General features: G+C 34.4%; 2 protein-coding genes across 2 annotated transcripts; one reads left to right on the top strand and one right to left on the bottom strand.

Annotated features, from left to right (window-relative positions):
- Positions 1-14,028: 14,028 nt before the first annotated feature.
- CCT2 (chaperonin containing TCP1 subunit 2) lies at positions 14,029-20,301 on the bottom strand. The gene is made up of 10 exons (XM_089704408.1): positions 20,150-20,301; positions 19,825-19,998; positions 19,601-19,736; positions 19,234-19,453; positions 18,946-19,084; positions 18,654-18,862; positions 17,825-17,999; positions 16,823-17,000; positions 15,245-15,448; positions 14,029-14,599 (listed from the first exon to the last, which is right to left on the bottom strand). The coding sequence occupies exons 1-10, from the start codon at positions 20,150-20,152 to the stop codon at positions 14,427-14,429; spliced, it is 1,611 nt and encodes a 536-aa protein (XP_089560534.1). The 5' UTR covers positions 20,153-20,301; the 3' UTR covers positions 14,029-14,426.
- Positions 20,302-20,846: 545 nt separating this feature from the next.
- LOC149482275 (synaptobrevin-1-like) lies at positions 20,847-22,382 on the top strand. The gene has a single exon (XM_089704409.1). It carries the CDS (start codon positions 21,019-21,021, stop codon positions 21,385-21,387), a length of 369 nt encoding a protein of 122 aa, XP_089560535.1. The 5' UTR covers positions 20,847-21,018; the 3' UTR covers positions 21,388-22,382.
- Positions 22,383-23,242: the final 860 nt, after the last annotated feature.

Genomic DNA, 23,242 nt, shown 5'->3' with positions numbered 1-23,242 from the left:
GTTTCAATTTCAGAACGACGTGGGGGCCTCTTGGGAAAAATATTTTATTGGACCTTACAACTAGAGGTATCTATTGCACTAAATTAATGAGCACTTAGTGTTAGAGTAACCTTTCTATTTAATATCAATGTTAAATGACTACCTGTAGACGTAGGAATGTTTTTCTTTCCACAGGTCCATATTCAACTTTACTTAAATTTTCGTCTTCTGGGAACTACTTTTTTTAAAGAATTATCTATGACAAGCGTATCCTTTTCAATAGCCTAGTTATGTTTAATTTGTGTATTTTATTTATTTATTAGTTAATTAGCTAAATATAAATACGTAGTAGGTAGGTACACTTTTCTTTCCCGATATAAAACCATATGTTTCTCTCGTCTCGTCATGGTAGGTACAATTATTGCTAGTGTAGTTCAGTGAGTCGAACTACTTGTCAAACTTTAGTAATTTAACTTCAAAACAGGTTGCTGTTGGTGTACCATGCTGAACGTTTGTTCAGCCGCATTTCAGAACTAATTCTGTGACAATAATGTCAAATCGTCCACCGATTTGGGATTAAATCGAATTCGTAGTTTTATAGCTTTTTCTTCAATATTAATACATATCTAAGTCAATTTTAAAAACGTTTTAAGTAGTTAGTAACATTTTTATGCATTATTTGTACAACCTTGTAATTTCAAAAACATTAAAGCTAGAATAGTAGGAAGATTCTTAGATTTCAAAAAGAAAAGTAGGCATAAGAAATTGTTAATAAACTTAAAGTATTTTTTGGATTACTTGAAAAATAATTAGAATTTGCACAAAAAATCTTTGAATTGGAATTAAATACGACTACTTGGCCACAGCCCACAAGTTAAAACGTCCTGAGTCACAACTTTTTACCGAGGAAGTTTTCTTTAATTTTCTAACATTTTTGTAAAAAGTCACCAAATAAATTATTATTTGGCCAATTAAAATTAAGAAATTATATTAGCTTCATCTGCATATATTATGTTTTTGATACATGGTAATGGTTAATGATTAGATAGTACATACTTATATTTTAAATAAATTAACTAAAGTCTAAACTCTACTTTGACTCTTATTGAAACAGTTTTGAATTTCACCAGCATACTTACAAACTGTTTTAATTTTTTACAAATAAGCATTTTTAGCAATTTAGATGCACCTAATTATTTACACAATCTCTATTTGAATTTATATTTTTTGGTTTTATGGCATTCAAATGCTTTATAAATATAAATTTATAAAGAATAGAAAAAATTCGATCACGAGGCGGGACTCGAACCCGCATCCTTCGCGCCATTCCGGGGCGGATGCCTAACCAACTCAGCCACTCGTGACCCGCCTGAGCAATCGAATTTATTGTGTCTTAAGGGACACACCCTGGTGTGTCCCTTAAGACACATAAAACTGAAAGAATAGAATAAATTCGATTGCTCAGGCGGGTCACGAGTGGCTGAGTTGGTTAGGCATCCGCCCCGGAATGGCGCGAAGGATGCGGGTTCGAGTCCCGCCTCGTGATCGAATTTTTTCTATTCTTTATAAATTTATATTTATAAAGCATTTGAATGCCATAAAACCAAAAAATATAAATTCAACAAAAAAGGTCGTGTTCCATCGTTACAATATTGTATTCACTGAAAAGTGCTTCATATTGGTTGAGATGGTTGTTAAATCATCTCAATAGATGGCGCGCGGTGTGTCCCTTAAGACACATAAAACTGAAAGAATAGAATAAATTCGATTGCTCAGGCGGGTCACGAGTGGCTGAGTTGGTTAGGCATCCGCCCCGGAATGGCGCGAAGGATGCGGGTTTGAGTCCCGCCTCGTGATCGAATTTTTTCTATTCTTTATAAATTTATATTTATAAAGCATTTGAATGCCATAAAACCAAAAAATATAAATTCAACAAAAAAGGTCGTGTTCCATCGTTACAATATTGTATTCACTGAAAAGTGCTTCATATTGGTTGAGATGGTTGTTAAATCATCTCAATAGATGGCGCGCGGTGTGTCCCTTAAGACACATAAAACTGAAAGAATAGAATAAATTCGATTGCTCAGGCGGGTCACGAGTGGCTGAGTTGGTTAGGCATCCGCCCCGGAATGGCGCGAAGGATGCGGGTTCGAGTCCCGCCTCGTGATCGAATTTTTTCTATTCTTTATAAATTTATATTTATAAAGCATTTGAATGCCATAAAACCAAAAAATATAAATTCAACAAAAAAGGTCGTGTTCCATCGTTACAATATTGTATTCACTGAAAAGTGCTTCATATTGGTTGAGATGGTTGTTAAATCATCTCAATAGATGGCGCGCGGTGTGTCCCTTAAGACACATAAAACTGAAAGAATAGAATAAATTCGATTGCTCAGGCGGGTCACGAGTGGCTGAGTTGGTTAGGCATCCGCCCCGGAATGGCGCGAAGGATGCGGGTTCGAGTCCCGCCTCGTGATCGAATTTTTTCTATTCTTTATAAATTTACAATCTCTATTTTATATAGTAACCTTTGCATACGCAATAGAATTAATAAAACATTCATAACACAAATGAGATTCCTTTTGAATTCAGATCACATATACAACGTCCTGCGTTATTGCAGTGGGGTGGAATTTATGGTAGTGCTCTTTTAAAATAAAGCTATTCTTCTTAAAATATTGTCATCTACTTTAATATTTTACTTAACGCGTCCCCGAGGCGGCATTTTGTAATGCAATAACATCCATACCAATGGATGAAACGATACCAATTTTAAATATTGTAGCGATATAAGCTACAAAATATGTATTGCATCTTTTGTTATCATAAAAGATACTACTATTTAGTACTGTTTTTCCCTTTTTCTCGAACTAAAATGCATTTTTTAAAACACTCCTGTCCATGAATTCCATAAAATAGAAACATCAAGTTTATCTAATCTTATTTGTCAATGAAAGCTTTCCGCCTGCTGCTTCACCAGTGCAGTATTCATAGAAAAACACGCATAGGTACCTACATCCAGTACAACCCGTATCCGTGGGATTTCGAGGATAAACCTATCTGCTATCCTATGTTCTTTATCATTGCTCAAACTGTCTCCGTATCAAGTTTATTTTAATTTGTAAAATTAAAATACAATAGTAAATTATATTATCGTCGATCGTAAAGTTCTAGTTACCTTCGTATATTCACACAATCGATAGTTTTATTGTTTTAGGTACGTATATTTACATGAACGAAATGTACACTGAAAGGCTCTAGAAGAAAATACCTGAGCCAATAAACATCCCACTCACATGGCACATCTACAGACTTGTAAACTAAGACCCGTGTCATTTTAAATTGGCCTCCCAGCTCTCTAGAATAACAAGTAGATAATGTTAAAAAAAACAAATTAGGTTTTATTTTTAAAGATAAACACAATAACAATGTATACATTATATTCCACTTAAATTTAAGTCAATTGTTTTGTTTATTACGTTTACCCATTAGGCACAGGTGTAAGAGTTCTCACGAAGCAATTAACGTCTACTAAGCTGAAGGATTGTACTCTAACCTCAAAAAGAAGTGAACAGAAAAAACCTGAGCTTCTCAGATCTTATCCATTTTTTCACACTTGTAGAGTTCTCTCTCATTAAACGTGTGGGACTGATAAAAAATAAAAAATGGTGTGAATTTATACGTAACATCATAATAGGGCAAAGTGCTGCTATGAAGTAAACAAAGTAAGAATTTTCATTTTTTAAATACATTCTTATTGATAGAACAGCAAACAATCTTGATCTTATTAAAACTATCAGATTTTGTGTACATAACATTATCAATGAACATATTACCACTAAAATAAAAGGAGACTTCAGATTTTTATTTATTCAAAATAACTAGTTACACTTTGTTCTAGAATGCAAATGGTGCTTGAAAAGTAAAGAGAGACTAAAGAATTAAAAGAGGTCAAGCTTGAATTCAGCATGCAATTAAAAATTGAATAATACCAGTCTTGATTTTCTCTAAAGAAAGCGTACAAGCTAACAGCTGTTTTAACATAAAATTTGTATAAAATTTATTATCAACATTGTTTAATAAACTAGATTTTATCAAAAAATGAGTTATAAAATTTAGCAGCTATGTTGAAATTAACAGTGCGTGACATGAATTTCTCTAGGAACTCATATAGCCCCCGCGAAGTTAGAGCATGCAGTTCTGAAACTGGGCCATAACTTTACACGCAACATTAACTTGGAACACTGTCGCGACAGGACCACCACAGATCTAAATAACTCTTGTACGTAAAGTGACATTTTATTACTTTAATATTTCTCGAGATTTAATATTTTTTCTGTTGTTTTTCATAAATTACAATTTGTTGTTGTTTGTGCGTAACATTAATAAAAATGTAGTTCTCAGTAGTTGTAATGTATTTTATACGTCTCATGAGCGAAGCGCGCGGATCTATGATCTAGTCTACTTGCTCTACGAAAAAAATGTGATTTTTTAATTTTAATTGATGTCTGCCTTTTTATTCGTATGTTGCACCTATAAACAAATATAAACACAAACCTACATAGCGAAAAAATAACCTTATTTTAAAGCCATAATATTATTAAGTTATTTAAAATATTTAAATACCTGCTTATAAAAGTTTTATGTTGGACGTCCGTGTGCTTTCGTAAGCGATACTATTATGATAATAATTATTAATTAATAACTAGCGAAATAATTTATTTATTGATTTTTTTCATATGCTTCAGTATTTCGAGAAATTGAAGCCTATCACTTTTCACGGTATTTTAAAATACAACTTTTTATTCCATAACTTTCAAGTTTCAACACAGTCATTTCAAAACTTGTTTAAATTATAAACCTCTTCCAGCATTTTGTTTCATTGCAATAAGCGACATTGCACTAACCCTTAAAGTATTTAGAATTTAGAGACAATACGGCAAAATGTACGATGTTGGTTGCTTTCATAAAAATCAAAGTAAAATCTTAAATAGAGGTTTTAAAATTACATAATAGCTTCATTTTAACGTTTATAATATTTATTTTTAAAACGCATTTAATATCTTTACTTATCTAATACATAATAGATAATAACACTTTTTAGTTTTATATTATCTTTTTTTTGTTTATATATCTAGGGTAAGTATTCAAAAGGATGGTCCTTTTTTTACTTTCATTCCATACAACTGACAAAAACATACTTAATGAATAAATATTATTATGCAATTCTAAACAGTTTTGCAACCTTTTTTATCACTCAATGAAAAGCTAATTAGATAGTTAACTGTATACCTTCCTATATAATATGAAATAACTGTATTGTTGATTTAATTAAATATGTTTAAGTATGTATCAAAATGTTAACGAAAGAATTTAGAAATTAAATTGTTTTTAATTTATAAAACCTCAAAACAATACGACACACATAAAAGCTTAGGTATATTTATTAAAATGTACATTTCCAGCCGAGCAGTGTTAATTGCTTTAATTTATATTAAGAGAAGTCATTACGAACATCTCCCGTGAACGGTATATGGCATCAAATCGTATTATATTAATAACAAATAAACACGAAAGCAATCACCTTTAGATGTAATGCTTAAATTATTCACGAGCTGCTCAGAGTGCCGTTTCAATTTAAACGAGATACATTAGGTAAATTAACGTTTGTGCTCACTCGCGCTCCAGAAGCAAAATGTCTTGATTGGACTGATTACGTGAGAAGTATCTAATTAACACATACAGCGGCTAAATGAAGGAATTAAATGTATATTTTTCGTACGTTTGATGTTTAGTCAGTGTAACGAAACAAATAGAATCCCTACGGGCCATCGCTTAAACTAAGTGCCTATAATTCGCAAGAGTTTACCCTCGCCCGCTCTGGGGAATCGCGCTTCGCCGGTTTGAAATATTGTGACATACACAAACTTTCATTCGTGAATTATGATCGCTCTTAGATTACAAAATAAAAGACAGATGGAGCGATGCCGAACTAAACCGAATGATTTATCGTCATTTCCATAAAGCTATGTGTGCTGTCATTTCGCCGTTGCACTGTACGAACACGGTGCTTCTGTGTGCGTGTTATGTTACCAGATAATGAAAAATTTCCCAAATTTTTGCCCGACTACGGAAGAAAGAGGGTTATGTTTTTCGAGTGTAGGTATGTATGTATAATATTTCTTTGACACGCCCTGCAGTATAAATTACTATTGGATCGATTTTGGGTTGTGACTTGTGAGGTGTCATTGCAATCATCTGAATTATGAAGGTAGCTGTGGTGGTAGTGACGTAGGCTACATAAATTATTAGCAGTCATGTTTTAATTTTTATTTTAATATAAATTAAGGTTTTTGATATCACTACATAGTATAAAACAAAGTCACTTTCTCTGTCCCTATTTCCCTATGTCCCTTTGTATGCTTAAATCTTTAAAACTTCGTAACGGATTTACAAATAATCACATTCACGATCGAAAAATCCAACAGCACTACCCCGAATATCTTTTAACCATTTTACCCCTAAAAATGGCAAATTCATTTTCAAAATACTGGCAGCACACGTTGAAGTTTTGAATTCCTTCGTATTTGTAAAATTATTATTTGTATACAAAATTAAATAAGCCAAATAATCTACAGAAAATCTGTAAAACGATGTTTTATCTTTTTGTTTGATATCGGGAACAAGTTTTACAGCGTTTTAATATCACAAGACAGCATTTTTTTACTAAAATATCAAACCCCTGTTGACGTATTGCATGACACTAGAATCGCTATAGCACTAGCGGAGGAACGTATTCGTTTTTGATTTCGTATTTTCTTTGACAAGGGCGATGAATAATTGACATGCTCCATCTGTATTTTATTTTGTAATCTAAGTGATCGCTATAGATTTTAATGACTTATACTACAGAACTAAATAAATTCGAAGAAAATTATTTGTAAAGCACCTATTATTCATTATGCGTACAATGTTTTACTTAGGTTCATTTCAGGTATAGGTAACAACAAGTACACCTATAGGTAGCAACAAAACAACATAAAAATTGTATGGGCTGTTTGGATTATATTTCTTCATATAATATAGACCTATATTATGTACGTTCATATTATAATGGAATGGGGCAACTCGATCTCCGGGAACACTAATTGAATTGCGCAGGAGTTATTTCAGTTTCCAAGTACAAACTCTCAAGTGAGCAAACTTAAGGGCCGCTATAAATTTAGTTTTAGCTATCACCTAGCTATGTTACTATAGGTTGTACAACATGACTATAATATGACTGTTCTCCAGTTTGTAAGACTGCAGCAGGGTGTGTTTAACGGAAATTTCGTACCATAGTTGAAAATTTAAGGAAAAGTTAAGGACTATTTTTCTTCTCAGATTTTGAAGTTGAGGGCTCTATTTATTAATGATCTAAGCCAGTGAGTCATAAAGGAAATATATACTGATGTAGGGAATATCAAAGCAAACATATATATATTCACTTAGGTTGTTGTTAGGTTGTTACTACATTGTGCGTAGAGTGGGCGGGTAGGCTTGTGTTGTTTTATTGGCGTCACTAATGAGTTGCTAATTCAATTTCACGGACAGAGCTTGTGTGACGTTCTGCATGAACATGAGCTTCTAAAACCTATACGTGCCAAGTAGACTACATTGATTGCTAGATTTCAACTAATGAATACTTAACTAAGTTATAGAATTAACATATCCTAGAAGTAGGTTATTGTTATTCCTAACCAAAATAAGAACAATTGTCTATGAATAATTTAAATGGTGGATTAAAATACCGCTCTTGCATAAGAAGTTTCTATTGCATAAAACCGTCTCTCTCGTGTGAAAGCGTAGAAGCTGTCTAAAAAAATATAAAAATTAGAAAAATTGACACCCAAGGAAACACTTTATAATCCTACACCACAGATAAGCACATATCAAGTCACATTTACGTAAAGCAGCTAAGCAAACAATTGTATAAGCGGGCGCCATGTCTTAGTGCCAAGAAATAATCTCTTACGTGACACTCGCATACATCATGTACCGAGCAGCTGCCAAAACTGTCTGCCAGGGTCCCAGTAGTGCGACTTACCAACTAAAACAATATCAGGTACTTAGGAAACTTATACTGCCGCGCTTAGTATAAATAAGTTCCCGTCTTGTCGCGAACTCTATAACTGAATAATTTGAAGGATGAGCTCACAATCTCAAATGTATGTTATCTCGTAAAACAGATGTACCTAGTCAGTCATCTATTCATTATATTGTAGGCATAGAATCTGAAATTATAAGATCCAACATGGATCCAACTTTGTCTGGGGCAGTATATTTTTATTGAATTGTTTTATGGTGACATAATGAAGTAGGTAGTTTTTTGTTTCATTTAGTCCCTATATTCATTATTATCTAAATATTAATTTAACTATAATACATAGGTACATAAGTACCCACTAGTTGTATAGAACATAGAGTTTCACAAAATTCGTTGTCAATTTTACGAAAAAGTCGTTTCTTTTTACAAATAAGGTCAAGGGCTGAAGCTAAATTTCTCAAAGAGTAACGATATTGGGTCATTTATGTAAAGGTATGCCGCTGGGATATCCCGGATCAACATGGATTAGTCCCGCGCAAATCTCTATTTAGTGGTGCGATCTCTGTCCAACCAAACTGGGCCAATTAGAGCTTACATACAGTAATCTGAATATCGATGTATCCATACAAAATATCATATCAATAACTATTGACGGTGTGACAACATTTGTGCGAGCGCAATTAGGTAATTAAAAACCGATATGATAACACGTAGGTATTACGGAATATCAGTATTAATGAACTTAGAATGAATAATTATAGGTACCAATCAACCAAATACATACCTATAAAAAAAACTCAATACATAATATTTTATGATATACATATTATGTATTGATCATAATACATACTACTCAATACATAATACTTTTAAATTGGTACCTAAATATATCAACTGATATTGTTGTAGTCATTTATCACTTGGTAGGTACAATAATTAAGTTTGTACACATATGTGTGTGGAAGTTTACAGGAAACACAGTGTGTTTATTTAGCTATAATAGCGGCAACCTAACAAAGTAATTATCTCCCTAAATCCCGAGCCAATTCCACTGTTTAAGAAAGATAAACGAGAAGAAAAGAAACTATTTCGACGAAACTCTTAACTTACTTGGATTACAATGGCTTCATAATTACCACTTATTCAGCGGTAGAAAGGATCGGGATTTGTAGAGTCATTAAAGACATTGTAATCATTTCTCTGCGAATGTTCAAATCTGAGGCGAACTTTGATCAGATGACCGAATAAAAGGTGGCCTATGTGCTTATAATATGTTCTTAGAGACTTTAGTTACCTACTAGACTCAATTACTCAAATCTATACTCAATATATTTTTATCCTTTTTTATCCAAGTTCGATTTTTCTTTGCGTGAAAGATAAACTATCTACCTATACAATCATCTTATCATCACAAAAAAGGATGAACGTTGAATATTTATGGCACAAAGTAAAATAACGAATTCTCGTTACTTATATTTATATCTCCTTAAATATTTATAAAATTTATTCATAACTATGTATCTACAACATTTAATGACCACATAATAATATCGTCGAACAGCGCACGGATTCTATAATGAACGAAGAGGCTTATAACTTCATTCCGACTCGCAATTACGTTGCAGGTACTTTTTGCAGAACGACCTGTGTGGCATTCAGGAACATTTCAACAACTACAAACATTCGTCATTAGTTAACATTATTCACTCGAATGCCTAGTTTTTCAGCGTCTGCTTTTTAATGAAATGCTTTTAACTAAAAGCACCCACTTAAGAAGCTATTGTTTTATTAAGCGATGCTTTGTGAGTAAATAGGTATCATTCCCTTGAGGCTTGAAATAATAATATTAGCAACTGAGTTAATTTTTATGTAGGAGAAAGTTACAGTGCAAGCCGCATCAACATTCCAGCCTTTCAGGACGTCCACTGCAGGACATAGGCCTCCCCCAAAGATTTCCATAACGACCGATCACCAGCGGCCTGACTCCAGCGGCTCCCCGCCACTTTGATCAGATCGTCTGTCCACCTCGTTGAAGGCAAGCCGCAACATGTCATAATATGTAGGTTTACGTGTGTATCATGTAGGCATCAACCAAGGTTGGGAATCTGTCTATAATTTGAAATTATTTACGATAAGTATAAAATTTTTATAATAGATACATTTTTCATTTCAAAAAATAAGAGAGTTAAAAGGAGGTCCTTACACAGACCACCGACAACAGCCTCGCGAGGCAGCTCGGTGACCATGGCACAAGTGAATACAAAACTACGTTTTCGTTTTTGTGGTTCGGAACCCAAAAATATCTATCCGTGTAAAGCCGGGGCGAACAGCTAGTTAATAAATAAATAATAATAGTTAGCTTCAGTTTCTAAAGCTACAGCTGTTAAGATATTGTAAAAGCAACTAAATGTAAAAAAAATATCATTAAGAGAATCACAGCTATATACAGGGTGTAATCGTTAAGTGTGCACAAGCGATTATTCCGTAACTATTGCAGATATCAAAAAACTTTAAACTGATATCAAAAGAACTTAGCCTAATGAGTAAAATGACCATAATAAATTTTTTAAAATAAAACGAGAAATATACAAAAATGTTACATTAAACGCTCCCATACATTTTATTTCCCATACATTTTGTATTCATAGCAGATTTTGGAAGTGACGTACCTTTATTGTGCAATACAATGAGAAGCTCTATTTACAGTTTTTTAATACACTTCCATTCAAATTTGCGAAGTAATTAAAGCAGAAAACCAAAAAAAGGAATAAAAAGCTAAAGTCTTTCATATTAAACGTACATGGGATATTCATATCTCATACTAAATATATGGAAGGGTTTAAAGTTATTTTTTAGATATTTATCGTTTTATTTTTAAAAATTTATTACGGCCATTTTACTCATTAGGTTAAGTACTTTCGATATCAGTTTAAATTTTTTTGATATCTGTAATAGTTACGAAATAATCGCCTGTGCACACTTAACGATTACACCCTGTATGCCGTGTTTCAGAATATTAAGACATGAAAGACAAATGTAAAAATACGAAGTGCCGTAATGCACAATAACTCGTTTGTATGTTGCGTACGTGATTACTCTCTAAATATTCCACTTTATCGTCCAATCCTCTCCTTGTCATGTTAAGAAACGATGGAACTTGGAAGAGATGAGTTTGAATAATTTAGTGAGTTGCCAGAGAATGAACCATTTATCCAAATTGTTGTCCCAGACGTGGTAGAAAGGGTGCGTGTTAAAAATGAACGAACTGTCAGTTTCGTGTCGTGCTAACACCGATTCGCCTTAAGAGAATGTAAGGCAATATGTAAAAAGGTTTGTTCGAGCAACTCACGTAACACAATCTTCTAGTTGGGGTTCCCTTTGAAAAAAATATTTTACTTTTATGGCTTAATTTATACTTATTTGTTTCCCTTTGTTGTTCTTCTCTTTCTTGTTACTGTGTACACGTCGTTACAACTTATAATTTTATTCATCCGTATAAATCTGGAGAATTTGGAGTCGATTTGAAATGAGATTTAGGTATTATCTTACTAGCGGTCCGCCCCACCTTCGCCCGTGGTACACGTTCGCCCGCTTTGTATAAGCCCTAATAATTCACGCACAAAAACCTTCCACTTGAATCATTTCTATATATATGTAATTAAAAAAATCCGCATCAAAATCGGTTGCATTATTTTAAAGACCTAAGCATACAGACGTGGAATGTGACTATGTTTTATTGTAATGATTCCGTTGCGTTATTATTAATCTTAGTGATATTTTTTTTATCATAATATTATATTTACCTCATCCTCAAATCGCCCTTTTGTTTTTTTTTTATATAAAATCACGAAAAATCACTGTACTCTCAAAAATATTTGTACTTACATAGATTTAAAAATAGAAGAGTTTTATCTATTATTTACTTATATCTAACTAGATTTCTCTCTCTCTAAGATAAGATCTCTTTCTTCTCTCTAAGATCTCTTTATAATAGTAGGTATTAAGATTAAGATGAAGTAGGATAATAATAAAATTGGTTTCACAAATCCGTCCCTTTATTGTGCGTAGGTATGTGACGTAAATAGGAATAAAGCTCATAGAAGTATTTAAAATCCAATTCCTTTTTTTATTAGCAACATCCATACTAATATTATAAATGCGAAAGTAACTCTGTCTGTCTGTCTGTTACTCAATCACGCCTTAACTACTGAACCAATTTGCATGAAATTTGGTATAGAGATATTTTGATACCCGAGAAAGGACATAGGCTACTTTTTACCCCGGGACACAGGATAGGTTTTATCCCGGAAATCCCACGGGAACGGGAACTATGCGGGTTTTTTCTTTGACTGCGCGGGCGAAGCCGAGGGCGGAAAGCTAGTAGTTAATATATTATAACTGAATGCCTACCTACTCCATATAGGAAGCTTTCATGAAATGATAATCTTATATTTATTACTAGCGGTCCGCCCCGGCTTGGCCCGTGGTACATATGAAAAATAGATGTTGGCTGATTCTCAGACTTACCCGATATGCACAGAAAATTTCATGAGAATCGGTCCACCCATTTCGGAGGAGTATGCAGACTAACATTGTGACACGAGAATTTTATATATAAGATGTATCACGGGATAATTGTATTGTTATGTCTGTACAATACCTACCCTTCTTTTTTCAGTAAATATTAAAGATCTTTTCACAAAAAATAAGCAAATACGAGAGTATTTGTAAATATGGACGTGGAAAAACGGTCGTTTAAATATGAAAAGGTTCAGATAAGGTTAAAGCTTTTATTGTAAGGACGTAAAACAGTGCGAGGGACAAATCAAATAATGAAGGTAAATTATATTATCTGAGATTGAAATTGCTAAATTTATCAAATAAAATGGAATCTTGTTTTGGATGAAACACTTTAACATATTCAGTTTTCTATAAATAGATACATTTTAATATTATGCGTTGGTGTTTTACCCGCTGTACCTACTAGGTAGGTACCTATACGCTTTAACATTTACATTCATACAAGCTGCTCTGCGCGGTTTCACCAGAGGCCGAACCCGTGGGCAAACGCAAATACATATTTCTATAGCTTACGTTATTCTACATAAGCTACATCACCGCCGAGTAATATCAAAATCCGTTCAGTGGTTTTCCCGTGAAAGAGAAATAGACATACATCCGTCTTCATAAATTTTCGCATTTATATTTGTGTTTCTTATAGCAAAGTAATGGATTATTCACTACATATTTTTTTTAGTAATACCATGTAATACTAAAAGATTATTCAAAACTAAACTTTATAAAGCAGCCTTAGTGCGCATTACATTACGGCCCACCGACTTCAGCTGTACAAGGCTCAGGTGCGACCGCATATGGAGTACTGTTCTCATCTCTGGGCCGGAGCCCCACAGTATCAACTCCTTCCTCTTGACCGCATCCAACGTCGAGCAGCTCGAATTGTCGATGACCGTAGGCTTTCCGATAGGCTCGATCCTCTGTCAGTGCGAAGAGACGTTGCGTCTCTTTGTATACTGTACAGAATCTACTATGGGGAGTGTTCCACCTATTACCAGCCGCACAGTTCCACCACCGGACCACACGCCGTAAAAACCAGTTCCATCCGCACCATCTGGATGGTTGGCGCTTCACCACTGTCCGCTTCACCTGCAACTTCCTTCCGCGTACGGTGAAACTGTGGAACGATTTGCCACCTGCGGTGTTCCCGAACAACTACGACATTGGGGCCTTCAAGAAAAGAGCTTATTTGTCCATAAAAGGCCGGCAAAGCACCTGTAACACTTCCAGTGTTACAAGTGTTTATGGGCGGTGGTGACCACTTAACATCAGGTGGCCCACCTGCCCCTTTGCTTGCTCTGTCATAAAAAAAAAAAAAAAAAAAATACGTCAGCTGTCACTTGTCAGTCAATGCAGAGAGGGAAAGGTGAAAAAAAAACGAAAGCATGTTTGTGAATTTTTTATTATTAAGTAAATACATAAGGCAACATCAGCCAAACATAGAAGCTAAATTAATTGTGAAATAAAATATTATCTTCTAACTTAAAATGCCAGCTAGCTTCACTAGAAGGAAACCTATCATTGTTACAGTATAAAACAGAATTATACCTTTAATTAATACATTTTAAACGAGAGACATATAAGCAACATTTGCAGTAGTAAAAATGTAAGAGAACACTGTACAGTTCAATTAATAATAGGTGACAAACGAAATTAGTATATTAAAACTTTGAGAACCATCCGTGACATATTATATTCTCCTATACTTTCGCACCAAATACTTTCACATAATGTTACAAGATCGTCAATTTTATTACGGTTCTCTTACAAAAATATTAAAATATTTAGCAAGGACGACGATCAGGGCCCCGACGACGAGGCGCTGCTTTTAAGATGTTGTCCACGCGCAGAATAACTTCGGCCGCTTCAGCCGCTGATAGTAATACTTGACGCTTGACCACGTAGGACTCTGTGATACCGAGTTTCTTCATGTCACCTACACGACCGTTCTCCATGTCTGCAAGTAAAGTTGAACATTAAAATGTGTCATTTATTATTTGGGGCCACCATAAATTATGTCACACGTTAGTAGGTGGGGCTCAAAAGCTTTGTGACGTCACATGTGAAAAAAAAAATTGAACTACAACTGTTTTTCTAAATACATACGTTATTTTTAAAAATGTGTGACGTCACATAAGGGGGAGGGGGTTCTTAAAAATGTGACAACCTGTGACAATGACGGGGGGAGGGGTATAAAAGTTCTGAAATTTGTGTGACGTAATTTATGGATGACCCCTTTTATGCAGTTATTACTACAAAATCCTTTTAGCATAATACCTTTGTACCATATAGAGAATATAAATATTCGAATGCATGCCACGTAATAGACTGTCGGTAAGCCATCGCAGTCATGGCCGCCCGCGGCCGAGCTAGCGGTAGGTACTTAGCGCGCAAGTACCTTACAAAAGCGGAGATGTTTGTATTATCTATGTACTAAAGTGTTGTGACCACTGTCAGTAGGTAAAGAGGTCATTGTACGAAATTCTTCCTGCTCCGCGACCGGACTTTAGTAGGTTTTAGTAAAGATTGTTAGTTTTTAATGTACCTGGCCTGTTTGCTAATAAAGATTTTATAATTATTTTTAGTAAGAATTCCCACTCACCAAGTCCCATAGTGTTCTCGCCCTGCGCGTGGTTCGCACGCAGCCTGGCGATGAGGTCGGCGCTGTCGTAGCCCGCGTTGTCGGCGACGGCGGCGGGCAGGCGGCGGAGGGCGACCGCGAACGCCTCAGCGGCGGCCGACTCCTTGCCGGCCGTGCGGGTCGCTGCGCGCGATACCGCTTCAGCCATTAACATCTCGCTGGAACCTGTTGCAAACAATTATATTGTTTATATCTTTATCTTATTTTTTTATGTGTTATATAGCACAGTGTAGAAGACAATTTCATTTGTATGGGAATTTGAAAAGCCCCTGTCCTGGCGTAATAGAAATTAGAAACCAATCAGTACAGTTATCCAGTAATAATAATTAATTAATTATTATATTTAACAGAATAATACTTTGGCTGAAATAACAAAAAAAAAACTTAAAGTATAAATATTAACAATTTTTAAGTTCACATTAGCTTATCGTTTTCATTTTTTACCTTTAACCCATTAAGCCGACCCAGTACTGGTGATACAATATACACCGGCCACAGCAATATTTCTCAGGACCGCGTCATTGAGTGCCGGAACAACCTCGTGTCTTCAATAGAAACCTCCTTAGAAGAGGTATCTAACTGGGGCCGACGTAACTTAGTCCAATTCAACCCCAAGAAGACACAGGTCTGCGCGTTCACCGCAAAAAAGCTTCCCTTTGTCGTAACTCCTCGTTTTCAGGGTATTCCTCTCTCTGCCACAGCTAGCATCGGTATTCTTGGTCTCGAAATCTCGAGTAGCGTACAGTTCTCCTGTCATTTGGAAGGAAAGGCCAAATTGGCTTCACAGAAACTTGGTGTGCTCTGTCGAGCGGGGCAGTATTTCACGTCGCACCACCGCCTTATGCTTTATAAGGCGCAAGTTAGGCCGCACATGGAATACTGCTCCCACATCTGGGCTGGGGCACCTCAACAACACCTCCTTCCATTTGACCGTATTCAAAGGAGAGCAGTACGACTCGTTAACGAGCCAAGTCTTACCGATCGGCTTGATACTTTGGCGCTGCGAAGAGACGTCGCTTCACTGTGTGTTTTCTATCGCATCTACAATGGGGAGTGCTCTGAGGAGCTGTTTGGAACAATACCTGCCGCTGAGTTCCATCACCGTACTGCTCGCCACAAACTCAAATACCACCCACACCACCTTGACTCCTGGCGATCGACAACTGCGCGCTTCAAAAGAAGCTTCTTTCCGCGCACAACGAGTTTATGGAACGAACTTCCTCATGCGGTGTTTCCAAACGGTTACGACTTGGGGACCTTCAAGAAAAGAGCGTACTCCTACCTTAAAGGCCGGCAACGCACTAACAATGTCCCCGGCATTGCTGGTGCCTATGGGCGACGCAGTGCACTTAACATCAGGTGACGCGTCTGCTCTGTTGCCTCCTCTTATATAAAAAAAAAAAAAAAAAAAAAGCCCCGAACGGCCCGATCGGTCCACGACACAATAGATTTTCTATTGTGTCTGTGATTCCGGGGCCTGAGTTTTTAATACACAAACCACACACACACACACACATACAAACATACTTGACAACATACCTCCTCCAAAGATAACTTTCGGCTCCTTGACAGTGGCAGCGAGTACGCACAGCGCGTCGTGCAGCGAGCGCTCCGCCTCGTCGATGACCTGCTGCGTGGCGCCGCGGATAACGATCGTGCACGCCGCGCCCAGCTCCACGCCCGAGAAACGGATGAGGCACTCGTCCCCGATCAGCACCTGTATAATATTATAAATAATCATTGAGATATACATATGGAGACGACACCGCCTACATCACTTATGTTCCACTCAACATACGCCATATGGCGTAACTGCACGCTCATTTTTTATTTGTTTTAAAGTGAAACGCATAAATATGCCTTCGTGTGTGTTACGATATTGCACAAATAATACGGAAAAGTGCAAAGGAATAACTTTCATCGGTAAGCACCTAACTAGATAATAATTTTTAAAACTTGTTAGAGCAAAAAAATGGCGCACAGATTTTGTTTGTGGTGTCTCCTCCATACGTAGTAATATTATCTCAATGTAAATAATAAGAATAAAGTATACTGAATAATAAAAATAAAGCCTTTATTTATAGAAAACGTTGACTTATAAAAACAGAAAAGTTTTATTACAACAACTTAATAAATTACACTATAAAATGTCTCTGATTTCAGTAAGACCTCATCCAACTCTTTCCACTTGTTTTCTATCTGCTGATTAAATATGATGTATGGTAATATTTTCTTAATAAATTGAGATTATGTGTTGGATTAATAAATGAAAATAATTGAATGCTACCTGGCATCATAACGACTCAACTCGCATAGTACCCGAGTAAAAAGCATTTGTGCTAATCCAGATCCTATATCTACATATTTATTTAATACCAAATTACACACAGATTGCCAATCAGCTCTTTATGCATAACAATGACAAATTCATACATTCTTACAATTTTTGCTATTTATAATGTTGATTACCACCTTAGTTTACAATCTAAGAATAAATGAACACATCCTTGTGTTCAATTTCTTGGTTTCAACAAAAAGTACCTGTTCAATAACTTTGCAGTGTCCCAGCTTGACTTTGTCGGGTGAATCAAATGTAGATACAATTTCTCCACCAGTAACAAGAGCCAGACGTTCAATGCCATCAAAGTCTGCGTGTTCGATAGCCATAACACCAGCATCAGCAAATAATTGTTCTGGGTAGTTGTAGATAAGTTGTCTGAAAAAAAATGTTGTTTGGTTTTATGAAACCACGGTAAAAGTGAAACTTAGGCACAAAATTATCGTATTTGTACGATAATTATTATCGTACGGTTCGACCGTCACGCGACATGCGCTACACAGACCAAAAAGTTTGAGACGATGTAATAAAAGTTTCACTGTAGAAATATAACAATAGGTAGACACACTTGCACTGTTTGAAATCTTCAAAATGATAATAACATTCTAACTATTGGTATTTAAGTAATACGCATGTTGGATTATTTATCTATACTAATATTATAAAGCTGAAGAGTTTGTTTGTTTGTTTGAACGGGCTAATCTCAGGAACTACTGGTCCGATTTGAAAAATTATTTCGGTGTGAGATAGCCCATTTATCGAGGAAGGCTATATCATCACGCTAAGACCAACAGGAGTGGACCACTGCGGGTAAAACCACAGGGCACAGCTAGTTAATTATAAACATCATCAGATGTTCCATAGATTAAAGATAAATTTACTACTGAGAAGAGTCCTAATAATTAATTATAGAGGATTAAAACTCCTTACTATACCTATAAATCCATAAAATGTTATTTTTAGGTTTTCTTTAATATTAATAAACTACACAATGGGTAAAATTTATAATATTTGAAGGAAATATGAACAAACCTGTTAATGAACACATTGCACTTGTGAGCTAAAATTTTGTTGACTTTGTCCTTCATTTTCTCTTTCTCGGCTACTTCAAGTTCTGCAATTTTGGCCATTGAGTCCACTTTGATTGTTGAACCAAAAACTTTAATTTTGTCAGTGTCCATGGGTGTGTTTGCAATCAGAATGTTAGCATTTTCAATCCGTTTGGGTTGATGTACTCCCACCTTTAATCAAAGTATAACATGGTGTATAGCAGAAAGACACAAAAATCAACGCTAATATTTTTTTATGCAAAAGTATTTTATACCTTTTTATTTAAAAGGAACCCTTCGTCCAAAAATGATTCTTCGAGAACACCACCTGATATCTTGATAATTTGGATAGCCTTCAAATTGCCTGAACCTTTGAGCCTGAGAACTGCATCTACAGCTAATTTTGTGAAATGTCTGTAAATTTTAAATTAAAATTATAGTTTATTTGAATCAGTTGATGTTTCAATTTTACTGTGTTAAAAATATGAATTGAAATTGTATGCTATAAATATTAATAATTTGAACGGTTTAATGGTTATTATAGAAAATATAAAATGACTCACTCTTTGTGGTTGGACAGAATTTTGGAACTTAAAGTTGTGCGAGCAATATTTTCCAAGTCTGCCCTGAGTGCTGCTTCATTGAAATTCTTCTGGTGATCAAAGCTAGCATCAGCCAAGGCTTGCTTAGCGGCTTCAACAGCTATGCGCCATCCAGCTATTATTGTTTGAGGATGTAGCTTTTGCTCTATCAATTTTTCAGCCTCGCGTAGAAGTTCAGCAGCTATAAAATTTGTTTCGTAAGTTTTTATATTATTTTAGAATATTAATAAAACCAGCTATTGATATTTTTATTTTTTATTATTAATTATATCTAGTATTTTATATAAAGTATATGTTACTAGAAACAACAAATTGAAATTATCATTACCCAAAACCGTAACTGATGTGGTTCCATCTCCTACTTCATCATCTTGAACCTTCGACATATCCACTAAAATTTTAGCTGCGGGATTGTCTACGCCCACAGACTTCAAAATAGTAGCACCATCATTTGTTACTTCAACCTGACATAAAAATGTAAGGAATAAAATATATCTGAAGTCAAATGTATATTGTAACATTTGTAATAATACATCTACATATATGTTTTACCTGTCCAGCGTTTCGCCCATAAGATACTAAAATTTTGTCCATTCCTTTCGGACCAAGGGTGCTTTTGACTAAGTCTCCAATTGCGATTGCCCCGATGAAGCTGGACATACGGGCAACCTCCGCTTTTTCTTCTTCAGCCTCATTCTTCAATATTCTGATAGGATTTAGTGATACCTACAAATAATTTTGACAAAAATCACAATTTAGTAAACATGTGCAGCTGAAGTCTGAACCCTTAAGTGATGGTTATTACGGAAAATATCTTGATCTCCTCAGTATAGAGAATATTATGAAATTGAGAAAATTTAATCAAAAATAAACTCACCATTTTTAAATGCTTTTCTGTCACTAATTTCTGTAAAAATTATAATATTGAAAAATAACCAACAACGCACCGCTATTATCACGAGAAACTCTTCTTAACTTTTTTTTTATTGAACTATACAATTTAAACTTCTTTGTCTGGATACTAGACATAGACAAAGAAAAATTACTAATACGAGCCTTTTTGTTCTTAACTCTGAAACATCACAATATGACAAAAAAATATATTTTATACTTAATTTTTAATTAACATATTCTATACTAATATTATAACGCTGAAGAGTTTGTTTGTTTGAACGCGCTAATCTCAGCAACTACTGGTCCGATTTAAAAAATTCTTTCGGTGTTAGATAGCCCATTTATCGAGGAAGGCTATAGGCTATCAACACGCTACGACCAACAGGAGTTGAGCCACGGGCGTGTAATCGCGGCGAGCAGCTAGTTAAATTATAAGTATTAAAAAATGATCTCACCTTAATTTTTGTGTATGCTGTCTCATAAATCTAGTTACGCGCAAAGTACACGAAATAGAAGGGGAAGAAAGCTACCTAATAAAAATAAAACAAATTAAGTAACCATGAATTATTGGTTGAATTTAGGGTAGAAAAATTGTTAGAATGTGTTTTGTGTGGTGGTGGGTGTTTTGTTTATATTTTTTATATTATGGAAACATTATATTATTTTCATTTGACTGACTCGTAGGACTGACTACCTACTGAGTCACATTTAGGGAAATGTGTCATTATTTGATTATCTATGGTATCATTTTCTGTTCTAGAACGCCATATTTTTGTGTATAATTTTTATTTGTGACACGACAAAAAAATACAAAATATAATACCTTGCTATTGAGATTAATAAGTATTAAAAATGGAAAACCAAGGTGGAACTTCTGGACCTAGAGTAAGTGATAAACGATTAGCACAAACACAAGCTAAGGTAGATGAAGTCGTTGGTATTATGCGTGTTAATGTTGAAAAAGTATTGGAAAGGGATCAAAAGTTGTCTGAATTGGACAATCGTGCAGATGCTCTTCAACATGGGGCTGCACAGTTCGAACAGCAAGCTGGTAAGCTTAAAAGAAAATACTGGTGGCAAAATTTAAAGATGATGTTGATTATTGGTGCTATAGGCGCAATCCTTCTGATCATTATTATTGTATGGGCTACATCTGGTTCGAGTTCATCATCAAATGCTCCAGCGGTTACCCCAGCTCCTGAAGCACCTGCAGGACGATAAATAACAACACAGTTCCCATGAACTATCTTGAAAAAGGCTATCACAAAGGTTTTTTCAATAGTACCTTGACTGACGAAATAAAACTATTTTTTAACAATTTACTCTTCATAACCAAAAGCCTGCACATATTATATACAAATATTTCTTACAATTTTTACATAGCAACTTTTGATAAAGCATCTACTTCATAAAATTTTATGTGTATGGAATGACCAGTGTTAATATTGTTATATCATAAAGACTAATACTATATATTACATAATTAAGTATTGATTTAATGTTGCTTTAAAATTTAAATTGATATATGTAATAAGGGTGTGTTGCACCAAATACGGTGCAATCCACCCTTAATGTTGAATGGTGTAGCTGTACACTTGCTAAATAAGCCAATCTGTAATATTGTTATTTTTTTAAGTAAATAATAGGTTAGGGAAAGCAAAAAGGCGAATGCGATTTTTGTAAGCTAAAACAAATATAAATTTTGATGTTTGATACAAAATTGTTGCTTTACATGTTGTTATTGACGGTTACTAAAAATTTAAACTATGTTATGAGCACAAAATGTATTGTATTACTAGCACAAATTTTTAAAGAGTTTTAAAATATTTCTATGGGTTTTAAACTTTCAAGAATAAAACAGGGTTGAATAGATTGCAGTCTTTTTGGACATAATATATATTTGCTAAAACATGCGCCAAGTTTTCAAATAGGGCAAGTAAAAAGTATAACACCCAAACTAATGCCAAGCAAAAGTTTGCCTTTAAAGATAAAAATTAAAAATATTATACTATATACACTCTTGTTTAATTTTCTAAGCATTTTCATACAGTTTGTTGTAAGGGACCAACATTTATTTGTAAGGATTTGGATCCAAACAGTTTTTCAATGTCTCCTGACCACAAGTTGATGTTGTAAACCTAATCCAAGAAATAATCATCTCTTTATATCTTGTTGTTTATATTGTAAAAGGTGGAATAAATGTATGTATTATTCAAGTATTGTCTTATGTCTTTATCTTTTCCCTGACTATTCTGATAAGATAAGATTGTTTAGTTGCAATTTTTGATAAGGAAGTATAAATGTTATACTCAATATAATATTATTATGTTGTTACACCAGAGAGTAAAAAAGTGGAATAAATATTCTATTAGCATTTGCATTGGCAATACAATTGTATCCATTCTATATTATGTCATAATTTTTGTTTTTAAGATTTCCAATAGTTATGTGGGAGGAAATACAACAATGTTGACTACTTAGGGCACATGGTTAATTGTAAACCAACTAAGTTTTGATTTATAATATAGTTTGTTACCCGCTCAGGTTAAATTATCATGTCTAAATGCAGTAATTGGTACCTTTATAGCTGACTTCAAAATAAGGAGGAGGTTCTATGTAGATCTGTAGTATCTTAGACTCTTTGTACTATGTTTTTATTACAAATTAAATGTTTTTTATAATATGTAATTCTTTAAAATATGTTGTTTTGGTGACAAGGATTAGTCTCCAAATGACTATATTAGATTGAATGTTTTATTGCATTCAAATACTTTCTAAATGCGAAAATTTTTCTAGTAAAAATAAAATTTCTGGTAGGTAGGTAACTATTACAAGTTGATATTTTGTCTTTATTTATCTTTATATTTCCTTTATACTTCCTTTATAGTAGTTATCTTTTTTAATATAAGTTTGCATTGGCTAAATTCTGCTCTAAAGATGAACCTACTTCAATATTCTGAACTACAATGTCAAAAAAATTTGTGACCCCATTTTTTAAGAGAAATTAACTTTTTACTCGCATTAAAAAATCATTTGAAAGGTAGGCTAAGCGAGCTTTGAAATAGGTATAATTATA

This window comes from Colias philodice, chromosome 15 (assembly GCF_061535455.1).
Source record: "Colias philodice isolate Cphi_HAF_F1 chromosome 15, ilColPhil1 Martin Lab GWU primary, whole genome shotgun sequence".
NCBI classification, from domain to species: Eukaryota; Metazoa; Arthropoda; class Insecta; order Lepidoptera; family Pieridae; genus Colias; species Colias philodice.
This window is presented reverse-complemented; position numbering and strand designations above follow the sequence as displayed.